This window comes from Periophthalmus magnuspinnatus, chromosome 4, assembly GCF_009829125.3.
Source record: "Periophthalmus magnuspinnatus isolate fPerMag1 chromosome 4, fPerMag1.2.pri, whole genome shotgun sequence".
NCBI classification, from domain to species: Eukaryota; Metazoa; Chordata; class Actinopteri; order Gobiiformes; family Gobiidae; genus Periophthalmus; species Periophthalmus magnuspinnatus.
Window position 1 is genome coordinate 19,519,676 of NC_047129.1, and position 23,256 is coordinate 19,542,931.

Here is a 23,256-nt window from a genome sequence, read left to right on the forward strand (position 1 = left end):
GCCAGTGGGGAACTAATTGTGTTCTCTCATTAATAAATAAACAGATCCGCTGAGACCAAAATCTCAAATGTTTGCATGTCGTTTGCTAAATACCAACAAAGACGAGATAGAAAAGAGGCTTTAGCAGCAGACAGGAGACACGCAAAATGGAATTATGCATTTTTTTGGGCTTTTGTCAATCTTGTCGCCATGGTGATGATTTTTGCAAGTTATTGTGAGTAAATACTGTGTTAATCTGCTCTCAACATAAACATCATTTGCTGAGCGAGTAGATCCACTGACCCACAGGTTGGCGGTGTGACTCCAGCTCCCACAGATGAATGCTTTTATCGTGTCCTTGGGCAAGATACTTAACCCACCTCGCCCCCATGTGATGTAAAGCGCTTTGAGCCTTGAAGGTGGAAAAGCTCTTTATAAAAATCTGGCTACTCACCATTTACTTATTCTGTAAATCTGAATTATTCTCAGTATCTTAATAAGAGACACAGGGCAAAGTTATAATGTAAACAGAACTATGCACAAATGTAATGGCCTTGGCCTTGAGTGAATAAATACATAAGAAAACCTATTTTACAATACGTAAACCAACATCCAAAACAAATGCCTTCAGCCGTTTGGAGTAGTTGTAGTTGTAGTAGTAGTAGTAGTAGTTCTCCACTGTGTTTTTAAACTGCATATACCTGGAATTCACCTCTGGAATTGCCGATCTCTTCTGAACTAAAGGTAAAAGGAGCTGTTAACTTGAAAACTACTACTTCATGACATCACAAGGTGGAACAGAGAATTTTAGCTTTGGAGATGTAGACAGACTAATAATAAAGTGTTACTCAAACATGTGTGAATGAAACAAAACACAACTCCAGGTCTGTTTTTGAGGAGTACATTTTGTGTAACATAGGACCTTTAAGGGCACATTCATACACCCGTGTACACAGACCATAGACTGGACATAGCTAACCTGCTAGCTGCCACGCTCCAAATAGGAAGTGATCATGGGTGCACTTCTGCTCCATCAACTCTTCGTATTAACCCGCGCTACATGATCCTAATGTTTTTATTTCACTATTGTGTCTGTAAATCAAGATATGAACATTAATAACAGACAAATTGTGTCACGAAGTTGCTCCATTAGCGTTAGCAACAGGTTTGATTGACAGCTCTTGTCTGCTCCTTTGCTATGACACTTGCAGTTGGTATTCCAAATATGGAATTCTGCTCAAAATTGGCCGCTATAACTGCCAGCCTCGATGAGCTTCATTTGACTGGAGCCAAACGCTGTGGGGGACATTTTAAATAGTCTATCATGCAGATGAGGGGGGTTAAATGTTGTACCCAAGGACACGACAACAGCATTCATCTGTGGGAGCTGGAATCAGTGGATCTGACCACTCAACTAATGATGTTTATGTTGAGAGCGGGATTCAAACTGCCAACCTTCACATCAGTGGAGAAATGCTCTAATTGAGCCACTGTCACCCAGGATTCAGATGCAATGGCTCAGAACAGTAACTTTTCAAAAATAAAGCCTGAACCCAACCAAAACATGGAGAAAAACTTCTGCCACGTGACGCACTTACAGTTAGAAATATAAAACTTCAAAGCACAGTTGGATGGACCAAAATATTTCAGATGAATAATACACAGACTCCACAGAGAAAGTGCGAACGGAGGGAAGAGTTTTTCAAAATATTCAGGTCTGTGATATAAAAATCATCAAGAAGTAATTATGTCTCGTCTCGTCTTTGGAATAACAAGGTACCAGAGGTTTTGTGTTCATGTTTTTAATGTTGTACACAACCAGTCAAAAGTTTCAGTGTATTTTTTCTTTATGTTTACTACCTTCTACTTTTACAAACACACAGAAGACATCAAATGTATGAAGCAAGATATGTGGAATTATGTAGTAAAGAAAAAAATTAAATAACTCAACGGAATATTTTTTTTTATATTCCATCCATTTTCTTCTGCTGCCGGTCGCAGGGGCAGTTGTCTAAGCTGAGACTCCCAGCCTTCCCACACCCCAGAAACTTCCTCCAGTTCCTCCGGTAGGACCGCAGGGTATTCTCGGGCGAGCGACATAGTCCCTCCATCCAGAGTGTCCTGGGTCTTCCCCGGGGCTTCTTCCTCAATTCTTCAGAGTGTTCATGATAATGTCCCTGAAATGGTTTTCACTTCACAGCTGAGCCTCAGGGTCAAGACTTGACAAAAGTGTAAACAGGGTTAAAAGCAAAGGGTGAAGGATATTTTAATTCAGTGTAAAACAAGGTTATAATCATAGAAATAAAGAAGAAACTAAAATTAAAAAATGTCCAAACCTTTGACTGGTCGTGTAATGCAGTGGTTCCCAAACTTAGTATGTGGATGTGTGAGCAGTTCTTTGATGTAAAGCGATCTGAGTGACTGTTTTTTTTCTTTTCTTCATTCCTTATTTGTCAGGGATCATGTACAAATTCATTAATCTTACAAAAGAAAAGATGATTGATACCAGATTTAGCTGCTGCTACTTTCTATGTGCAGTCCCTGGACAGTTGAACACACATAAAAATACACATTTCATTACAATTACATTATAAGACTATCAGTTCATCATAAACATTTGCATTAAAATAGAATAAATGTCCATGTCCAGTACAGCATGTTTCCTACAGTCCAAACCAGTTTTAAAAATCACTTATGTGCAGGTTTTCACAGTGAAACAGAACATCACAAATTAACTAGACTAATGTGGACACGTTTGATTATCTAAAATGTGCTTTTTCAAATTTCTAGTAAAATTATTCAAATTTACTGACAATTTCAGAGTCTGGAGCTGATTCCTCTGTCTGATGGTTTGAAATGAAAAGGCGACTGAGCAAAGGCCAAGGATCTTTTTGGAACTATGCAGTTTCGGTTCACAGAGGACCAAGTGGATGGCTGTCCTCATACATGATGTGAAGAAGCTGTACTTTTGTCTTGAATTAGCTAAACCAGATATGCTTTTTTCATTGGTAAATAGTAAATAAAAGTTCTGAGTAAGTCTTGCCTTAACTCAAGCATCTCCTCCTATCTGAGAAATGGGTCATGATAAAAAATACATCATAAAAAACACACTGGAAAGTAGCAACTGCTTTTGAGGAACTCTGAGGTTAAAAATATAGTTATAAGTATTTTTGACAGTTTGGGTGTGACATGTGGTGGGAGACTTCACTTTGAATATGCAGAGAAAGTAAGTTTGAGAAGGATAGATCTTGTCAAACTTCTGCTTTACAAAGATATGAAACTTATATATTTTGAAGGCTGTGGTGTGCGGTTTCTGGTGGGTGCACAGCGGTCTCCAAACTCCATATTGTGCATAAGCTACTGTGGAGTTTCCTATGTGTTATAAACATGATCCAACATATGATACTTTTGAGTGGGCTGTTATTACATAAAGATGGTTTGCGTTGAGCACATACATTCTAACCAGTGTGTTGCTATGATCGAAGAACAATCTGTAGGGCTTAAAGCTTAAAATAGGAACATTTATTCATATTTCTTTGCTATTTACCTGAATAATAACTTGGAATAGGTTGCAAACAAATCAATATTTTTTTGGCTGTTTTTTATGGGTTTTGTTTTTTTGTTTTTTTTTGTTTGTTTGTTTGTTTGTTTTTTTGTATAATTTTGTTGTTTAGTGCATAGACTGTATATATAGATGGACATAACTAACCTGCTAGCAGCTGTGTTCCAAATCGGAAGTGCTCATGGGTGCACTTTTAGCTCTATCGACTCTGGTTCCAATTTACTTTACACTGAAAAACTTATATTAATGTTTATATCTTGATTTACAGACACAATAGTGAAATAAAAACCCAAATACCATGTAGAGCGGGTTAATATGAACATTTAAGACCAAAATGACGAGTCTGACAGCAGCAGTTACAGAGAGAGGGGAGACAGCTTTTCAATGTAAAGTGAATTGGAGCCAGTGGAGCTTCCTATTTGGAATGTGGTGGCTAGCATGGTTGCTATGTCCATTCGTAAATATAGTCAATGTTAAAGTAACAATCGCAAATGAACTTTTCACTTTAGTAAAAATAATAACAAAATGTATTTATCTGGGATAAATATGAATGTAATCTGTTTGTGTCACATAGAGCCATATAACACTCTTCCATTATGACTCATTAGTCTGTTCAGAAAGTGCACTCAGAGACTGGCAACGCCAAGAATATCGGGTTTGAGTATCTGCATTGAGATTGGCCGATATGGTACTGGAACCGATATGTCACCCATCCTTAATAACTCCCTTTGTTTGTGTGTGCAGCTCCAGACACGTGTAACCTGGGGAGTCTTCCTAATGGGGGATGTGAGTATCTGTGTCTACGGGCTCCTCAGATCACAGAGCACTCTCCCAAATACACCTGCGCCTGCCCCGACGGCATGGAGCTCGGCCCCGACATGAGACGCTGTGCTGTCGGTAAGACACAAACCTGTGCACTTTACCTGTACCCTCATGAGACAGGAGCTCCGACTGTTTGGGCTTATCAATGGATCATATGTATTTCTATGTAGTCTCAAGTAGGAGCGGGTGATCTGGAGCATCAGATACTTTGCAGCTGATGTCATCAACATTTCCTGGGGGTGCGGCGCCAACTGGAGGCTCTGCTCTGTCTGATGCTTTGTTAGACTTTAATCTCAGCTTTGTTTCAATGCAATCTGACCATAAAGAACTGAATTAGCTGAGCTGATTTGTGCTGTTAAACAAGTCCCTCTCAAATAACATCACAGTCACAAGCTAGCTAGCATTAGCATTTTTATTGAGATTATATTAAATCTTTTTGGGCAGTGTTTGCTAATATGTGCATTGTATCTCCATGGTAACTGCTGAACATTCCACCATAGAGATGCATGTAGAACACCCCCAGTGTGACGTCACTGCAAAAAATCAAATGTGGCGATGTATCAGAGGTGTGCTAGAATATGCGGGGCCTTTATAACTCTGTGGGAGATTTAGTGCTGAAGGACAAACTTCTGCTCCATAAATGTTGAACTTCTCATCATTAGTCTGGGATTGGCTCCACAAACTTGTCATATTAATCTTATGCTTAAAGTCCATTCCACTGACAACAATCATGTTTTTTGTGTTGAATAATGGCTCCACTTTCTGAAGCTATTGGGAAAACATATGTTTTATTTATTTTATTTCTGTTTATTCGTACTGACAGAGAAGACATTGAACTTTGTGGCAGAGATATTAACCATAAATCAGGTCAAAACATCAGCAACTTTAGAAAAATTCATTCAGTTCAATTCAAGTTTATTTCTATAGCAAACAAATAGAGCTGAACCAAAGAGCTGAACCAAAGAGCTTCACGTAAAAGTCAAGGCAAAACAAATATACAGATACACTACACAGGAAAAGAACAAAATAATAAAATACCTGTATATCCTGTTTAGTTTTAAATGCCAGGGGGAAGTTTGATATATCGCCGAGGTAAATACAGACGATAAATGATAATACTGAGACTCATTTATACCACTGATACAAAAACCCAGCAGGTTTAAACCACAAAAAACTATTTGAAATCTACAATATTGTTAAAAATCATGAGTTGCAATAAATAAACAGCAGAATGAGTTTGTGTCTGTAATGAATCAGAAGTTATTTATTCAAACTTTTACGGCTTAAATCTGATCATATAGACAAAAAAATAACTGAAAATTTCCCAGTAGTGTAAAGAAAAATAAGATATATGATAAATATTGACCCCAACAATATAGTTCCATCTTTTTTCAGTATTCAGAATCCTGTATTACATCTCTTTCATAAATATAGCAACAATAAAGAAGATGCTATCGAGGTCAAGGTAACCCCCAGTCTACTCGAGCTCCCCGGACACCCATATTATTATTCTACTGTCCTAATTCCAGCTGTGACACCCGCCCTCCCTCTCCCCAGACACCTCAGTCGCACATGCATTTGTTAAGCTGGTATTCTTAATGGGCTGCTCGGCTGAGTCTCACCTTGCAGCAGGTGAGGAGGAAAGGCGCTGACACAGAGAGAGCTGAGAAACAAATGACGATGTGCTGTATATAGGACAGTATACCTTAGAGGAGGAACATCGCTATAGGAGACTACGACTATTGGGCTGTGTTGTTAAAGCCGACACAAAACCTAAAAAGGATCACTGACTAAAGCCAATCCTATGCCAATACTGCGACTCTTATAGAAGTGATAACAGTGATAACAGTACTCTTAATGAATTCTATTATTCTTAACTGACTGAGAGGGTGTGTCCAAACCTTCCACTGGTAGTGCTTAAACAACAACAGTCAAAAGTTTCATCCATAGACTGTATATGTAAATGGACATAGCTAACCTGCTAGCCGATGCGTTCCAAATAGGTGAGCATGGGCGCGCTTCCAGCTCCATCGACTCTGGCTTCTGTTCACTTTCTGTTGAAAATCTATGGCCCCTCTCTCTGTATTTTGCTCTTAAAATGTTCATATTAACCCGCTCTTCGTGATCCTTGTTTTTTTATTTCACTATTGTGTCTGTAAATCAAGATATGAACATTAATAAGAGACAAATCAAGTGCTTTCTTTCCCTGAGGTTGCTCTAGCTAGCGTTAGCAACAGGTTTGATTGACAGCATTGCTAAACACCCACTTCCTGCTAAACCAGCGATGTGAGTGAGAAGGGGCGTTACCTTCAACAGCCTTACTCTGGATTGGCTCTTTGGTTGCTATGATACTCGCGTTCGATATTCCAAAGATGGAACTCCGCTCCAAATTCACCCCTATAACTGCAAGCTCCGATCGGCTGTGGGTGACTTACTTAGTCCATGTCTTTATACAGTTTATTTTTTGGACACACCCTCGAATTCAATGTTTTTCCCCAACACACTGACTAGAATTTGCTGTTGAACTCACTAGTAAAACTCTACTTTCTCTGACTTTCTGTTCACAGTCCGACCAAGAACTACGACCACCTCCGCTACCACCACAACTACTACTACTACTACTACTACCACAACGCCAACAACGTCACCTCCTACAACTACTACAACTACACCAGCCCCAACTACCACGAGCACTACTACTACAACTACTACCACAAGTAAACCTGTCTCCACAACGACAACAACGCACTCCACCACGCCTCCACCTCCCAAAAGCACCTCCACAGAGCAGATCCAGACCACCACGACAGAGAGGAGCACCCCGAGGAGCCCCCACGGGAGCACCCGCAGGAGCACAGAGAGCAGCAGCACCCAGCAGACGCCCACCTCCTCACACACACCCCTGCTCGGGCCCACTGCTCCAGACGGGGTGCAGAGGGAGAGCAACGGCAATCTGTCACATAGAGGTAAGAAGTGTAACTGTGGATATAGCTAACCTGCTAGCCGCCGTGTTCCAGATAGGAAGTAAGTATGGACGCGCTTCTGGCTCCATTGACTCCAGTTCACTTTACATTGAAAAACTGTGTCCCCTCTCTCTGTAACTGCTGCTGTCAGACTCGTCATTTTCCTCTTAAATGTTCGTATTAATTTATTTCACTTGTGTCTGTAAATCAAGATATGAACAGACAAAAAAGAGCCTTCTTTCCCCAAGGTCACTCCTGCTAGCATTAACAACAGGTTTGATAGTGTTGCTAAGAGCCCGCTCCCTGCTAAACCAGCAGTGTGGCCGTTAAGGGGGGTTACCTTCAATAACCTCGCTCCTGATTGACTCTTTGGTTGCTATGATACTCGTGGTTCCAAATTCAATGGCCATAAAACACTTTTGTAATAGCAACAGTATTAAGAAAAATAGCACGGCTCTTACTATCTATTTGCATTCAATACTTCTATTTATGCCATGAGAATATTTGGGGCATATATTGAAAGTGGAATTGTATTTATTTTAAACTGATTGCAAAGTGTTTGTGTACAGAAATACAAACTTAAACAGGGATTTAAAAAATGTTTCTTTTCCATATTTGAGGTTCTTTTTAGATTTTTTATTAGATTCTATGTAAGAAGCTCTCATTGATGAAAGACATGAACCAGCCGAGCAGGGGCGGCGCCATTGGGGGGGTTATAGGGGGCCCTAGCCTGTCATCAAATGGCCAGTGCTCCCCCATAGCTCCCTCAAAGATTTTTGCCCCACTTTCATAGCACATCCAGCCTCAAATAACCAAACCGTGTTCAAAATAATTCCATATTACGCTGACTGCTTTTTAAACTGCAATACAAACATGGCAGAGGGATGGAGTGCGCTCACATCCTTATGAGACGCTAAATGAACATGTTAAGTGAGGCCCCCATTGAAGAACATAGCCCTCCCCATAGCTCCTCCAAACAAAAATGTCTGACTCCGCCGCTGCAGCCAACTCCACTGATAAGTAATATTTTCAAAGTGAATACTAGATGTGCGTACTGCTACTCCTGAGAGAACAGCTCATGTATGTGTTCTTTATGAGGAGGTCATTCAAAGTTTAAATACACGACCGAGATATGGAAGAAAAAAATAGTTTAAAAAAATACACTAAATATTTTTCAACAAAGCAAATAGTGGATACTTTTAGGATTTAAATATATTTTTAAAAATTCCATATATCTTACTTCATATATTTGATTTGTTCTGTCTGTATCTGAAATGTACAAAGTTGTAAACGTAAAGAAAAAACAAAATAAAACACTGAATGGCCGAGTACATCACTATCATCAGAGCGTAGTGACTAATATTTCAGTTTGTTTTTCCCAATTCTAAATATGGAACTCTGCTCCAAATTAGCCGCTATAACTGCAGCCTTGGTGAGCTTCATTTGACTGGAGCCAAACGCTGTGGGTGACGTCACACTCACTTAGTCCACGTCTTTATACGGTCAATGGTCATAAAACACTTTTGTAATAGCAACAGTATTAAGAAAAATAGCACGGCTCTTACTCTCTATTTGCATTCAATACTTCTATTTATGCCATGAGAATATTTGGGGCATATATTGAAAGTGGAATTGTATTTATTTTAAACTGATTGCAAAGTGTTTGTGTACAGAAATACAAACTTAAACAGGGATTTAAAAATCATCAGAGCGTAGTGACTAATATTTCAGTTTGTTTTTATTTCTTTTGCCTGCATAAAGATCCTCAGAAACAGCCCGCGCTCAGACTCAGTGCTGCCCCCTCCTGTTTCTGTCTCTCATAGCTGCTATTTTCAACAGGACTTTACACATTTCCTCTGGTTTCTTGGGTCCATCCGTCCATCTCCCTCTGCTTCTCTTCTCTTTCCCTCTTTTTCATGTTCTCACCATTCGCTCCATGAGTCTGCCACATCCCCAGTGCTGCAAGTAACACAGATGTCAAAGTGAACCAGTGACAGGTCCCTCCCTCTCTCCATCCCTCTCATCCCTTTCATCCCTCTCACCCATCCCTCCCTTCCTCTCTCCTATCCCTTTCTCCCCTCCCTCTCATCTCTCCCCTCCCCTCTCCTTCTCTCTCCCTTGTTCTTTCACATGTTTTCTTGTGCTTTATACTCAGACTCGGAGCCGAGATTGTGTCATCTTTGTCTTGAGCCTTTGTGCAGTTTTCAAAGCTCTGCCCATAAACAAGAATCATCAAACAAACTCAAACAGACAGACTTTCTGAAGAAATCGTTTTGTCAATGAAATTTTAAGTTTACAATTTTTAGTGTTTTTCAAACTTCATACTGAAATTCACCTTTTAAATATTCTCAATTCCTCAAACAAAATAAGTCTAAATTCAGATGTAAAACTCACTGCGGAAATGATCCAAGATGCCCAGGCCAAAGAGCCAGAGCCAAAGAGCCACAGAGCCAGCCCCGGAGTGAGGCTGTTGAAGGTAACGCCCCTTCCTGTCCATACCACTGGTTTAGCAGGGAGCGGGCGCATAGCAACACTGTCAATCAAACTTGATCAAACTTGTTTCTAACACTAGCAGGAGTGACCTCGGGGAAAGACGGCACTTGATTTGTTTATTAATGTCCATATCTTGATGGACAAAATAGCTACTTAAAAACTCCAGGATCAAGTAGAGCGAGTTAATACGAACAAAGTCCAAAGTGACAGGTCTGACAGCAGCAGTTACAGAGAGAGGGGACACAGTTTTTCAATAGAAAGTGAATTGGAGCCAGAGCCGATGGAGCTGGAAACGCACCATGATCACTTCCTGTATTTACATATACAGTCTATGAGGAGAGACCATTATAGTGCTTCTGGCCGGATGTGACCTGGACCTCCGTACCCGGGCGGGGGGTCCCTGAGGCTGCAGTGCGTCCGCCTCAGACAGCGGGAGCTCGGATTCACTGTTGTACAACATTTATTTGAATTGATGCACTAAACCAGGGGTGACCAAACTCTTTTCACCGAGGGCCATATCTTGAAAAATATTTGACACGGAAGGCCACAGACTAGTGGGGGAGAGAGCAGGAGAGGGAGAGGAGGAGAAAGGAAGAGGGAAGTGAGAGTGAGGTTTGAGAGGAAAGTTGATGAGGAGAGAGGATGAAGAGAGAGGGATAGATGGAGAGAGAGGGAGAAGGAGCAGAGAAGAGAGGGGATGAAAGGAGGAGAGAGACGTGAGAGGGGGCAGGGTGCAGGAGAGAGGAGAAAGAGAGGTGGGACTGACAGACAATGAAAATGGAGCATGAATGTGGAACATCTCCAGAGCCACAAGCCACAGTGGTCAGGCTCAGTGCACTCACACACACACACGCACACACACACCCCCACACACACACCCCCACACACACACACCCACACACACACACAGACACACACCTCTAACATGAGCCTGTGTACAGACCTTTGTGGCATCAGCACCTGGAGTTTCAAACAGACACAGAGACAACAACATCTGGTCCAAGGACAGTGCTCAGACATGTTTTTGGCCCTGTCTGCTAGCTTCCTGTGCTGATGCTAATCTTGTCAACAATTAATACTTTACAGTCACTCCGGGGGGGGGTTCTACATGTATCTCTATTGGCCGAATATTCATCAGTTACTATGGAGACACAATGCTCACATTAGCAAACACTGTCAGATAAGTTTTAAGATCACCTGAAACTCAAGAAAAAAATACAAAAGTGGTTTAAAGAGCACATTTTCAGGAGCCTATGGTCAGTCCGAGTTCATGGTCCTGTTTAGGAGTTTGATTTTACACAAAAAGGTCAGAGTGACTCATTGGAAAACTGTTGTCTAATCTTAATGCTAGCTAGCTTGTGACTTTAATGCTATTTGAGAGGGACTTGTTTAACCGCACAAATCAGCTCACCTGTTGTAGTTCAGATAAACCAGCTCTTTCTGCTCAGATTGTGTTAAAACAAAGCTCAGATTAAAGTCTAACAGAGCAGACAGAGCAGTGCATTTAGTTAGCATCACACCACCCATTTGGATAAAAAAATATATAAAAAAAATCATAGTTATTTTAGTTTTAATTAAAATAGTCTCACTAAAACTAATAAATATAGCTTTTAAAGGTAAGGTATAGGGACATGAATAATATAATACAGTACAGGAATGATGAAATGTTGAGTTAAAAAGTCCCATGGTGAATATTACCATCTGCAAATATTTTCATCAAACTAAACTAAATTTGATTAATAGCACAGCCCAGAAGGGCAGAATTTGAAAATATTTTGACTGTATAAAAAATCCAATGAACTGAAAAGTTAGAATAAAGGAATGTCAGTGTCCATGATACAAGAGAATGTAAGATCTCATGAGTGTCTAATCTTAACCCTAACTGAAATAGGGAAAAGGTTTTTTTTGTTTAGTTTTTTTTTGGGTTATTTTTCTTCTCAAAAATGGAATACATTTTAACACTGGATAGACTGAGGCCACTAATGCACTTTAAATCTCCTATATTACACAAAATTAACTCTTGTGAGCTTCATGTCATGTTCTAATGCTGTTCCCTCCTCAAAAACAGACCTGGAGTTGTGTTTTGTTTCATTCACACATGTTTAACACTTTATTAGTCTGTCTACATCTCCAAAGCTCAAAATGCTCTGTTCCACTTTGTGATGTCATGAAGTGGTAGTTTTCAAGATAACAGCTCCTTTTACCTTTAGTTCAGTAGAGATTGGCAATTCCAGAGCTGAAATCATCCAAATGATTCTAGTGAAGGGGTGTGGAGTTTAAAAACACAGCAGAGCAATTCCTGTAACACCACACGATGACATCACAAGGTGGAACAGAGTGTTTTCTGTTTGAGAGAAGAACTCAACCTAAGTATGCAGGGTTTGTGTGTTAAACATGTTCCCGTCTGTTTAGATGAGATCCAGTTTGACATAAACTTGTGTGATTATTATTAGTCCATAAAGCCAGTCCAATCTGATCAGTATTTAAGACATAAATCAAGTTTTATCAGCGTTTTCACATGACCCGCTCGCTCTGTGAATGAGTCTCTATAGAGTCCACTAAAGAGAGCGGGGTTGTGGAGTGAACGAGGGGTGAGGGGATGAGGGAGACATTCAGACATAGTCTTGGTCTTCTCCTTCGGGCATGTCTTTGAGGATGGTGTTTAGAGTTTAAACTTCTCTCGTTCTTTCGGTGTGTCTTGTTGTGTTGTCTGCAGCTGCCGGCGATCACTACCTCATAGGGAACAACATCACCGTGGCCGTGCTGGGCATCGTCATTCCTATCGGTGAGTATGGGGCCTTGTGGTGTCTCTGCTTTGGGCTTCCTCCTCCCTGTCCTCCATTTTGTGTCTTGCTTGTCCCTCCTCATCCTCCATTTTGTGTCTTGCTTGTCGTGAGCATGCTGCGGTCGGCTGTGGAGATGTGCGACTGTTTGAGTGCTTTGATACTAGTGTTCTACTGATAAATTATAATATCCATTTGTTTCTTGTTAATAATTGTTAACCGTGCTGTGAGCTTTCAAGTAAAAGTAAAACCTGGTCTGCAGCGTTCACAAAGACACAGGGAAAACAAAACATCCAAAGGCACTCGCAGACTGCAACGGACGCTCTAGAAGCAGAGGCGTTTGTCCTCAAATGCCAAGGCGTCCAACTAGAGGCGTCCAACATGTTCTTGACGCCCCAGTGTGAACGCACCATTAAAGTACCTGTTCAATATAAGTACCTGTTAAAAAGTAAAAGTACTTATTATTATTTTGAGCCTTATAAAGCTTCAAATGTGGTGATTTTGAGCTGAATTTTGCTCAACATCAACATTTGAGCAAAAATGTATTATTGTAATCATCATCTGAACAGCTCACATTCTTATTTTACTTGTACTAAAAGAAATAACATAACAAATAACATAACATATAACAAATGTATATGTAAAAAAAACAACTTAACACATAACGATAAAAGGCACATGTTCCAATCTCTGGATTCACAGCAGCTGAAGTATTTCTACAGAGCTCTTGATCAAACATTAAAAACATTGCATTAGTTTCATATTCAGTGCATTCAAATTTACATCGGTTTAACATGAGACTAACACTAATCCCCATCTCTATAGCATCAGTTTACTTTGGGGACTTGAGTTCTGTATGGGAGTTTCCAATCTCCCTTTTAAGTATTTCCTAATAAAAATCTAAATAAAAACAATAGTAGTAGTATTATTAATAGTGTTAATAATAGTATTGCAGTGTTCTGATGTGAGGAAACACAAGGGTGACTATCGGCCGTATCCCAAAAACAAGACCCAAAACAAGACCCAAATTAAATAAAGAACAATAGCAGTCTCAACTCACTAGAGCCAGTGTCCAAACTGACCAGTAACTGACCAATCCTTGTCGACATAGCAACCGAGTGTCACATACACAGACTGTATAAAGACGTGGAGTGTGGCGTCACCCACAGCGTCGGCTCCAATCAAATGAAGCTCATCCAGGCTAACAGTTATAGCGGCTAATTTGGAGCAGAGTTCCATATTTGGAATTCTGATCGCGGGTATCATAGCAACCAAAGGGCCAATCTGGAGTGAGGCTATTGAAGGTAATGCCCCTTGCCACCAGCACCATTGGTTTAGCAGAGAGCCGGCACTTAGCAACGCTGTCAATCAAACCTGTTGCTAATGCTAATGGGAGTAATCTCGGGGAAAGAAGCCGACTGGTTTGTCTATTATTAATGTTCATATCTTCATTTACAAATAAAATCAAATTTCAAAAATCCAAAATAACGAGTCTGACAGCAGCAGTTACAGAGAGAGGGGTGATAGTTTTTCAGTTTAAAGTGAATTCGGAGCCAGGGCGATGGAGCTGGAAGCGTGCTCATTGCTCACTTCTTGTTTGGAGCGTGGCGGCTAACAGGTTACATATATATAGTCTATGGTTACAGGAACAACAAAAGGAGTCAACCCTGAACTAAACACAAAATATCTGATCATAGTATGTAATATTTTAAATAGTTTCTTAAAAATTGTTACTCAAGTTGCTCTTACATCTTCTAATACTGAAAATACTTGACATTTCCACAAGTATTTCCATTTTAGCCCAAACATTATGGAGTGGTGTCATCAGTTCTGAGTCCTGCAGTGGGGCCTGAGCCGGTGACACGAGCTCTGAGCACGAGCCAAACTCCGGATAATGAGACGAGTCGTTAAGAGAGATTAGGACAAATGAGGGAATCCAGCCATGGCTCGTCATCACATCAACCAACTGTTATGTATTCATCTAATGCCCTCACTCACCTCTGTGCCGTGACCCATTTACACACGGAACAGGTTTACATATGTAGGTTAGAAATACTAAATAGAAAATTATAATTACCAGCATAATTTCAGATGGAGGGCAAGGGCCTTTATAAGAGGGAGAGGCAAGGTTTTTGAAATGTCCAGATAAACCAGGATAAAAAAGTCATTTTGACACTTAAACAGCAAATTCTCTCATAGAATTCTGACCTCCAGTTCAGTTTTAAAATCCTAAACGTTTTCAGTGTTGTGTGATCACTTCTACACACACGTCTCACGGTGTAAAACGATCCCCAGAACGAGACTAACAGACTCTTTCCACTCATCCAAAGCCAATATATTCATTAATTCAGATTAAAATCTCACGTTTAATGCATATATTAAGAGTCTGTGCCGAGACTGAATCTTCAGATCATCTTTCATATGGACCGTGTCTCTACGGATGTCACGATTCTTTTAATTTTTTGGAGTTATGATTGTTATGGGGAAAAATATTTCAATACTTATTCACAATTATTAACCAAAAAAAAAATTCATATTGCATTTTTATTTATATTATTTAGGCTTTTTTTTTTTTTCGTAATAAAACATACACATCTTTGATACCACAGTAGGAGAAATAATCTTAAGAATAATCATCATATTAATAATGATTACATAAAAAGTTTAAAGTTCTTTGTGTCGTGAGCCTTGGGACACTTCTGGGCCTCTTTATTCTGACGTCTGGACACATATTTTTATCTTGACTCGGACAAACCGTGATGCAAAATTATCTCGAAAATTTAGCTGGATCAAGACGAGAGGATTTGGATTTTGGATTTGTTGTTGTGCGAATGCAACTGCTGGAATTCTGCCTTTTATTTAGTGGTGAGTCACACACTGGGCTCCTTACGAACGCACACGGACACACACACGCAGACACACACACAGATATAGGAACGGCTGTAGTCTATACACACACAGATGCACACACGCAGACACACACAAGCACGGACACACACAAACAGATGTAGGCGAGGCGGAAGTCTACACACACATACACAGATACGCAGACACACACACAGACACACAAACAGATATAGGAGAGGCAGTAGTCTACACACACACACATACACACATACACACACACACACACACACAAACAGATATAGGAGAGGCAGTTGTCTACACACACAGACACACAAACGTGGACACACACAGAAACAGACGCACATACACAGAAGCACACGCACACATGGGCACACCCACAGACGCACACAAAAAACACACACTGACACGATACACACGGACACACACAGACGCACACACACGGACACCGATACACACGGACACACACACAGACGCACACACGGACACACACAAGGACATCTGGACATATACGCCTATATACTCACGCATACACACAGGCACACACACATGCACACATACATGGGCACACATGCAGATACACACACATGGACACACACACAGACACATATACCTAGACACATAGGTGCACACACACGGGCACACACACACACATACACATGGGCACAGACACACACACAGGGCTGCGTTCAGCATGTGTGTTTGCCGTAGTCCGTGTTGCACCTTGAGGCGTCTCTGCCGGACGCCACAGCTTCTAAAACTCGAACTACGACGAACCTACCGCAGCCAAAAGCATCTGCAGCGATCCACAAAACAGTTCATCTTGACATCCCCGTGTGTGACTAATTGAGACGCAGCATTTTGAGCCGTTCGAGAAGTTATGGAAGCTTATCGCAAACCCATTTTTCGGTCTTTTATTGGCGGCAAATGAGATACCCCCCTCATTAGAAGGACCCGAGAGAATCTGAACCCACGACTTTCCACTGCTCTATTGTTTCACTGTTTATGAATGCCATACATCTTCTCCAGCCTCCATCTTGGCAGCTTTGAAACGTTAATTATTGCTGGAAATCTTTAAGGACCAGATTCCGGGTTTTCCCACTCTTGCTCCGCGCCCACACAGACTTCCACTGGGGACTGACGCCGACGATTAGCAGTATTTAAGCCAAAGCCAGTCTCCCTAATTGCTCTGAACATTCCTAAATGAGGGGGAAATGTTTTTTTTAAGCCGCCAGAACAAAGAGTACGAGGGGTTTCCAGACCCATTTCACAGGGACCTCCGGGGGCTGGCCAAGTAAAGGCCAATTAGACTGTTCTGGTAGAGACATGTGTCAGAGATGCCATACACAAACACAAATTTCATCTTTTTCTTGATACTCTTCTGATTTGGACAGTGGCCTAATATCTGGACTTCCTACAGGGCATCCAGGTTACCATGGCGATATGCTAATCAGACACAAGAGGGAACGCTTATCTGGAACAGTTTGTTTCCCGATGTCTTTACGAGTTGACGCCAGTCGGCCTCTGCAATCCAAAATCCTGAGATAACGTTAATTAAAGCATCACTTTAAAAATTGCCCTGAGTGCTAAATGTTTTCATGATTAAGATTTCAGTTCAAACGCTCTAAATTTCAAACCTAATTTTAGCAGGAAAGAGCTCAAGACGTGATACTGATTTTGATAAGAAGCACATTTTTGACAAGACAATGGTATTTTCACCACAGCGTAGTTTATTTAAAGGGCCCATAATGCACTGCTCTCTGATCTCTCTTCTAATGTTGTTTCCTCATCCAAACAGACCTGGAGTTGTGTTTTGTTTCATTCACATGTTTAACACACAAAGAAACCTGCATATTTAGGCTGAGTCCTTCTCTCAAACAGATAACACTCCGTTCCACCTTGTGATGTCATCATGTGGTAATACAGGAAGCGCTCCACTGTGTTTTTAAACTCCATACACCTTCACTAGAATCCTAAGGTGCCTAAATATGCAGGGTTTGTGCGTTAAACATGTGTGAATGAAACAAAACACAACTCCGGGTCTGTTTGTGATGAGGAAACATCATGACACAGATCAGAGACGTGTAATACCGCCCCTTTAAGAGCTAACCCTCCTTCTGCTGCACGCCGCTTTTGTGTCACTTACTGTTTTTGCTCGTGCACATATATAAACTGCATGTTGGCAGTCTGTACATCCATGTATATATGTTGGACTTGTATTTTTCTGAATGAAACGGATTGACAGAAGCACGTGAAGGCTCAGTATTTTCATATAAGTGTATTTTGACAAACATGAGTTACACTGTGGAGCTGGTCGGCCTCACGCTCTGCACAAAGTGACATTAAGAATTGAAATTACAGAAAACATTTTATTCCCAATACAAATTACATAGAACCGTTGATATTTTTAGCTGATAAAAATTGTGAATAATGTTAAAGTTCCAACATTAGAACAGCAAATTAGATATTAACAGTTGCATTTTGTACGTCTGTATTGGTCAGTGACTTTTTAAAAACTGTACAGTCCCTTAGTTTTAAAGGTCCACTATGTAACTTCTCTTATTGAGTATCCACCACCTGCTTTGTATAATATTAATATTGTCTAGAATGTTCCAACATGTGGCTTTAAACGTCAATTTAAGGTGTTTTCATTGCTAAAAACAAAACAAAAAAAGTTCCATTTCTTTTTACTGTAAGCGGGGTCACCTACCACAGATCTGACCTGTAATTTGACCTGATAGTGTTATGTGCTTGTTTCCATGCAGATAAGTTTATTGTCATATTGTGGAACATTCCAGGCAAATGACCACAGGGACAAGCAGGTGCAAAACAATCGACTGAAAAGTTACATAGTGCTTCTTTAACAGCCTGGGTTAAAGGGCCCATGTTGCAATATTCTCTGAACTGTTCTAATGTTGTTTCCTCATCACAAACAGACCTGGAGTTATGTTTTGTTTCATTCCCACATGTTTAACACACAAACCCTGCATATTTAGGCTGAGTTCTTCTCTCAAACTAAATACACTCTGTTCCACCTTGTGATGTCATCATGTGGTAATACAGGAAGTGCTCCACTGTGTTTTTAAACTCCATACACCTTCACTAGAATCATTTGGATGATTTTAGCCCTGGAATTGCAAATATCCACTGAACTAAAGGTAAAAGGGGCTGTTAACTTGAAAACTACCACTTTATGACATCACAAGTTGGATCAGAGCATTTTGAGCTTTGGAGATGTAGACAGACTAATAATAAAGTGTTACTCAAACATGTGTGAATGAAACAAAACTCAACTCCAGGTCTGTTTTTGAGGAGGTAACAGTGTTATAAATGAATTTAAAGCTGACAAGAATGGATTTTGTGTAATTTAGGGCCTTTAACTTAAAAAAAACAAAAACAAAAAAGATATTCTTCTTAGTTGTTGTTTTTTGTAGTTTTATAACACACCAGTTTCTGTTCCATTATCATTATTGCAAGTCCCTGAACTTTCAAGTCAACAAAGCACAACCTTCTTATTTGCATACAGAGCGCTTCAAAACTCCACTTAATGTTTCCTCTAATGTTTTTGCGTGGGAGTTCAGCTTTTGTTGTGTAAGTCACACTCCAGCACTTGTAACTGAGAGAATCATTTAAAAATTCAAAAATACTGAGCCTTCACGATGCTTTTCACTGTAAGAATGAACGTGCTTTGAAACGCCGCTGTGTGTCCCCTGGGCTGTGTTAACGCTCCCGCCGTTTCCTGTTGTCTTCTGTGTGTTTGTGTGTGAACCACATGCAGTACCTATCCTTGCCACAGTGGTCATCGGTCTCCTCTGCACGGGCGCGTACCTGGTCTGGCGAAACTGGCGACGCAAAAACACCAAGAGCATGAATTTCGACAACCCCGTCTACCGCAAAACCACCGAGGACGACGACGACGAGATCCACATCGGGCGGCACAGCGAGTCCATCGGGCACGTCTACCCTCCAGTAGGTGGCAGTCACAGTCAGCCGTTCATAGCCCTGCCACTAGGGGGAGGTATCACAGACAATAATTCACACTGGTACTCAGGAGCGCCCATGTTGACCAAAAAGTGACTGGGCGAACGTGAGGGTCCGAAAGAACTGGACTAAGGCGCGCTCTGTTTGCCCCAGTCCACAGTGGAGACACCAGCCATTCATAACCACACACATCGTATCAGCGAGCGAGATAGCACATGCATTTATCATCACCATGTCAACAACTTCATATTTTTGTGTTATTTGAGGGTAAACCATTTTATATTTTTTTCTTAAACAGCTTCAGAAGGCAGTGGTAAACGCGTGTGGTAAACGCTGAGCTGCCAGAAGCCATTGTTCAAAATCTAACTGACTGTCTGACTGGGAAACGGCAGGTGGAGTGTGCTAATGCAGTGGATATAGAAAAGTAAAGAAAGAAGTTTTTTGTCGTCCAAAGTGTAAAAAACAGTGGATGTCACCCCAGCGTTCGGCTCCACTCAAACGAAGCTCATCAAGGCTAGCCGGTATAGCGGCCAATTTGGAGCCCAGTTCCATATTTGGAATTTAGACCTCGAAAGACCCAATCCAAAACAGGGCTGTAGAAGTTAACGCCCTTTCCCCCCTGCACCACTGGTTTAGGAGGGAGCGGGCACTTAGCAATCAAACCTGTTGCTAACGCTAGTGGGAGCGACTTTGGCAAAGGAGAGCAGCTCATTGGTCTGTTACTAATGTTCATATCTTGATTTGCAGACAAAATAGCAAAATATGTAGAGCAGGTTAATCTGAACATTTAAGACCAAGGGGCCATAGCTTTTGAAAAGAAAGTGAATTGGTGCCAGAGTCGATGGAGCTAGAAGTGCACTCATGATCACTTCCTAATTGGAACGCGGCGGCTAGCAGGTTAGCTATGTCCATTTATATATACAGTTGTTGGTATGTATTATAGTTTGTTTTATATAGTTAAGTTAGCAGAGTAACACATTATGCATGCATTCATTTACTAGAAAGAAACTCTAAAAATTGAAAGAACAACTGCACTCATGTTTTAGAAATTAAACTCACAACCTTCTGATGATTCCTGGCTCTCAATTACACTGTGTTCCTTAGCTTTGACCTCTAATTGGCCAGTTAGCAGCATCTTTATCCATATTTGTTAAACTTCACCTGTCCCAAATGCCAGCTCTAGAGTTAATCCAGTCTTTCAGGAGCAACCCTTGAGCACTACACTCATTCTAGGAATCAAACCAGCAGCCCCTCTTCCTCTTACCTGAGTATTAATAATGTTGTTTAGCCAATACTCTATGCTCTGTGAAGTCATTTTAATATTTCACAGACAAAGATTTGGTAGAAACAATTCAGGGTTAATAATATTAACTTCATTCTCACAACTCAAGGAAATGAAAAGCACAAATTCCCATCCCTCATCTATTTTTCCAAAGCCTGAAATCCTCCTAGCTTTGTGAGAATTACCTTTATACTCTCTCATTCTGAATACCACAATATGGCTCCAAATTGGATTTCTGGAGTGGGTGGTAACGTTATAATATTGCTCTAGTGTGCCATATGAATATTATTTTGGGAGATGGGGAATAGATGAGACATGATGTATGGAATTGCAGCATTGATTGGAGCCAAGGACAGTGTTATCCCCCCTCCTCGTTCATCTAAGTGCACTTGTGGGGAAAATTAGCTTGAAAAATGTAGAGGTGCTAGCAGTATCTGGCAACACAATCCGCGTCTTTCAAACCAAGACAAAAACAACAATGATTTACATAATTGACTTATCATAGCGACACTTATTTAACTCATTTTGGTTTTTTTACAGTAGCGCAGTAGCAGTGGATAACGTCGCCAAAAAGGATTATGGGTGATGAGAAGACAGGAGGGAGGGGGGACGCTTGGCACGCTTTGATCGGTTGGCATAGTAACACGAATTTCTTTGTGTTGCTCCAGAGAGAGGGAAAAAAAATCAGGCAAGGAATTCTGGGTATCACTGGCACCGTGACAGAAGAGACGCACTCAGCCGCATGTATAAAAACAGGTGTGCGTTTGATATGAAGATTCAAGGTCGGAAACCCCCAGTGGAGCCCCCCCAGTGGACCCCCTTTCCCCCCCGTACAGAACACTCCAGTGTGCTCCTCCCATAGTTTTGTCATGAATCTAACTGTTTTATTGACTGCTTTGTCTCACGTCACCTGCTTATCTTGGTGCACGTTTATTATAGCGGTGTGGTAACTCCGACAGCCGAGGAAAATCAGTTTGGCATAAGGTAGGACAGACATTTTCCCCCATTTTAAGCCCAAGGCGAGTATGCAGGATGACACAGAAGGAGGATAAGAGCAAGGTCACACACAGAAGGAAACCGTGAACGAGAGAAAAAAATAAATAAATTAGCATAAAATAAACCAGATCAGACCTATTCTGCAAAATGGACAGAAGTTTTAACAGTTATTTTCTAGGTGTTTCTTCTCATTGAGCCTCTGAAGTTGTATTTGGAGTGATTCATGTTTGAGTAATCTTCAATCGACTATTTTCAAGACGCCATTTTGCAGATCTACCCCCGTTTTCTGTGACGTACTGCCTTCTCGATTTTATTTTCTTAATCGGTGATGCTTGTAGGATTAGGCAGCGTCCCATCGTCATTTTGGCACAAATGAAAAAAAAACGTTCTGCTATTAAGTCGTTTTAGATGAATATTGTGATTAAAAATGTGCAAATTATAACATGAACGCAAATATTAGTTACTGCACTTTGAATATGCAAGGCCTGTCAATCAAAGAACCTATTCATGGGTTTCCTCTTCCTGTTAAATATGCAACATTTTGAGTACTTTGTCCAAATTGTAAGATATACCGTTTACTTTTAAATTGTTAATCGCTACAGCAACAGTCCTAATTTTTCATCATTCTCAAATTTATGGCTATCACGTTACTGCCCCATTTATTACAATACACCTACCCCCCTATCCGTCTTTGTTCTCTTAATTCGGTCTGCTGTGTAACCATAACAGAGGCCCTGAATGGAAACTTCAAGCTTAAAAAATCTGAAGAATTATTGTAACGTTAATAAGTTAAATGGTGTCTTTCTGTTAGCATCATCGCTACCTATATAAACTGTTAGACTCTGCTGTTATATTTGCACTTCCAATTTTGCCAACCGACTAAATGCTAAAAGATTAGAAATTCCCTTGACTTCCAACTCGAGGCGAAACAAAATTTTTTCACTGTTTAGTTTTTTGGTGAGTTTGGTCTCTTCATGTGGAACCAACGAAAGTGTCCACTCTACACCGAAAGTAATTTTTTTCACATTTCGTTTCAACTTGCCTCCGCAGAGTTCTATTGTAACGCTGTCTTTATCTGGTGTTTGCAGCGCGTGGCTCTCAGTCTGGACGATGATGGTTATCCCTGAGGGGCCCCCCATGTCCCTCCACAACCCCACAAACCCTCCATCATCTCTGGCCCTCTCATCCTTACCTCTACACCTCCACCTAGAGACCAATACCACGCAAGGGAGAACTCAAACTACCCCTTTTAAGGAGCAGGGATGACATCTTGTAGTCCCACTCTTTCCTCTGTCTCCGCTTGGCTAACATAGATACTGCCGCTAGTTGCTAATATCTTTCTATTTGCTTGTTCCTTCCTCTTCTCGCTGCCTCTTGGGTTTTGTAGTTGTCAAACGCTGCTAAAACGCCTTCAGACTAACCTCATTGGGCTGTGAATGCACATTGTAAATAGCAGACGTTCTAAGATGATCCTATGTTTTTATTTATTATGTTGTAAATATGTTGAAGTTTCCAGAGCTACACCGCACT

General features: G+C 40.8%; 1 protein-coding gene across 2 annotated transcripts in view; it reads left to right on the forward strand.

Moving 5' to 3' along the window:
- Window positions 1–22,904, forward strand: part of lrp8 (low density lipoprotein receptor-related protein 8, apolipoprotein e receptor) — a 269,034-nt gene extending 246,130 nt beyond the window's left edge. The window contains exons 15-19 of one of the 2 annotated variants that reach the window (XM_033965471.2): window positions 4,286–4,438; window positions 6,931–7,329; window positions 12,536–12,604; window positions 19,246–19,436; window positions 22,815–22,904. In XM_033965471.2, the coding sequence (XP_033821362.1) occupies window positions 4,286–4,438; window positions 6,931–7,329; window positions 12,536–12,604; window positions 19,246–19,436; window positions 22,815–22,853 (851 nt within the window). In that variant the 3' untranslated portion in view covers window positions 22,854–22,904. Of the gene's footprint in view, window positions 1–4,285; window positions 4,439–6,930; window positions 7,330–12,535; window positions 12,605–19,245; window positions 19,545–22,814 lie in introns of those variants that run through there. The other variant, XM_055221522.1, reaches the window with a different exon arrangement.
- Window positions 22,905–23,256: the final 352 nt, after the last annotated feature.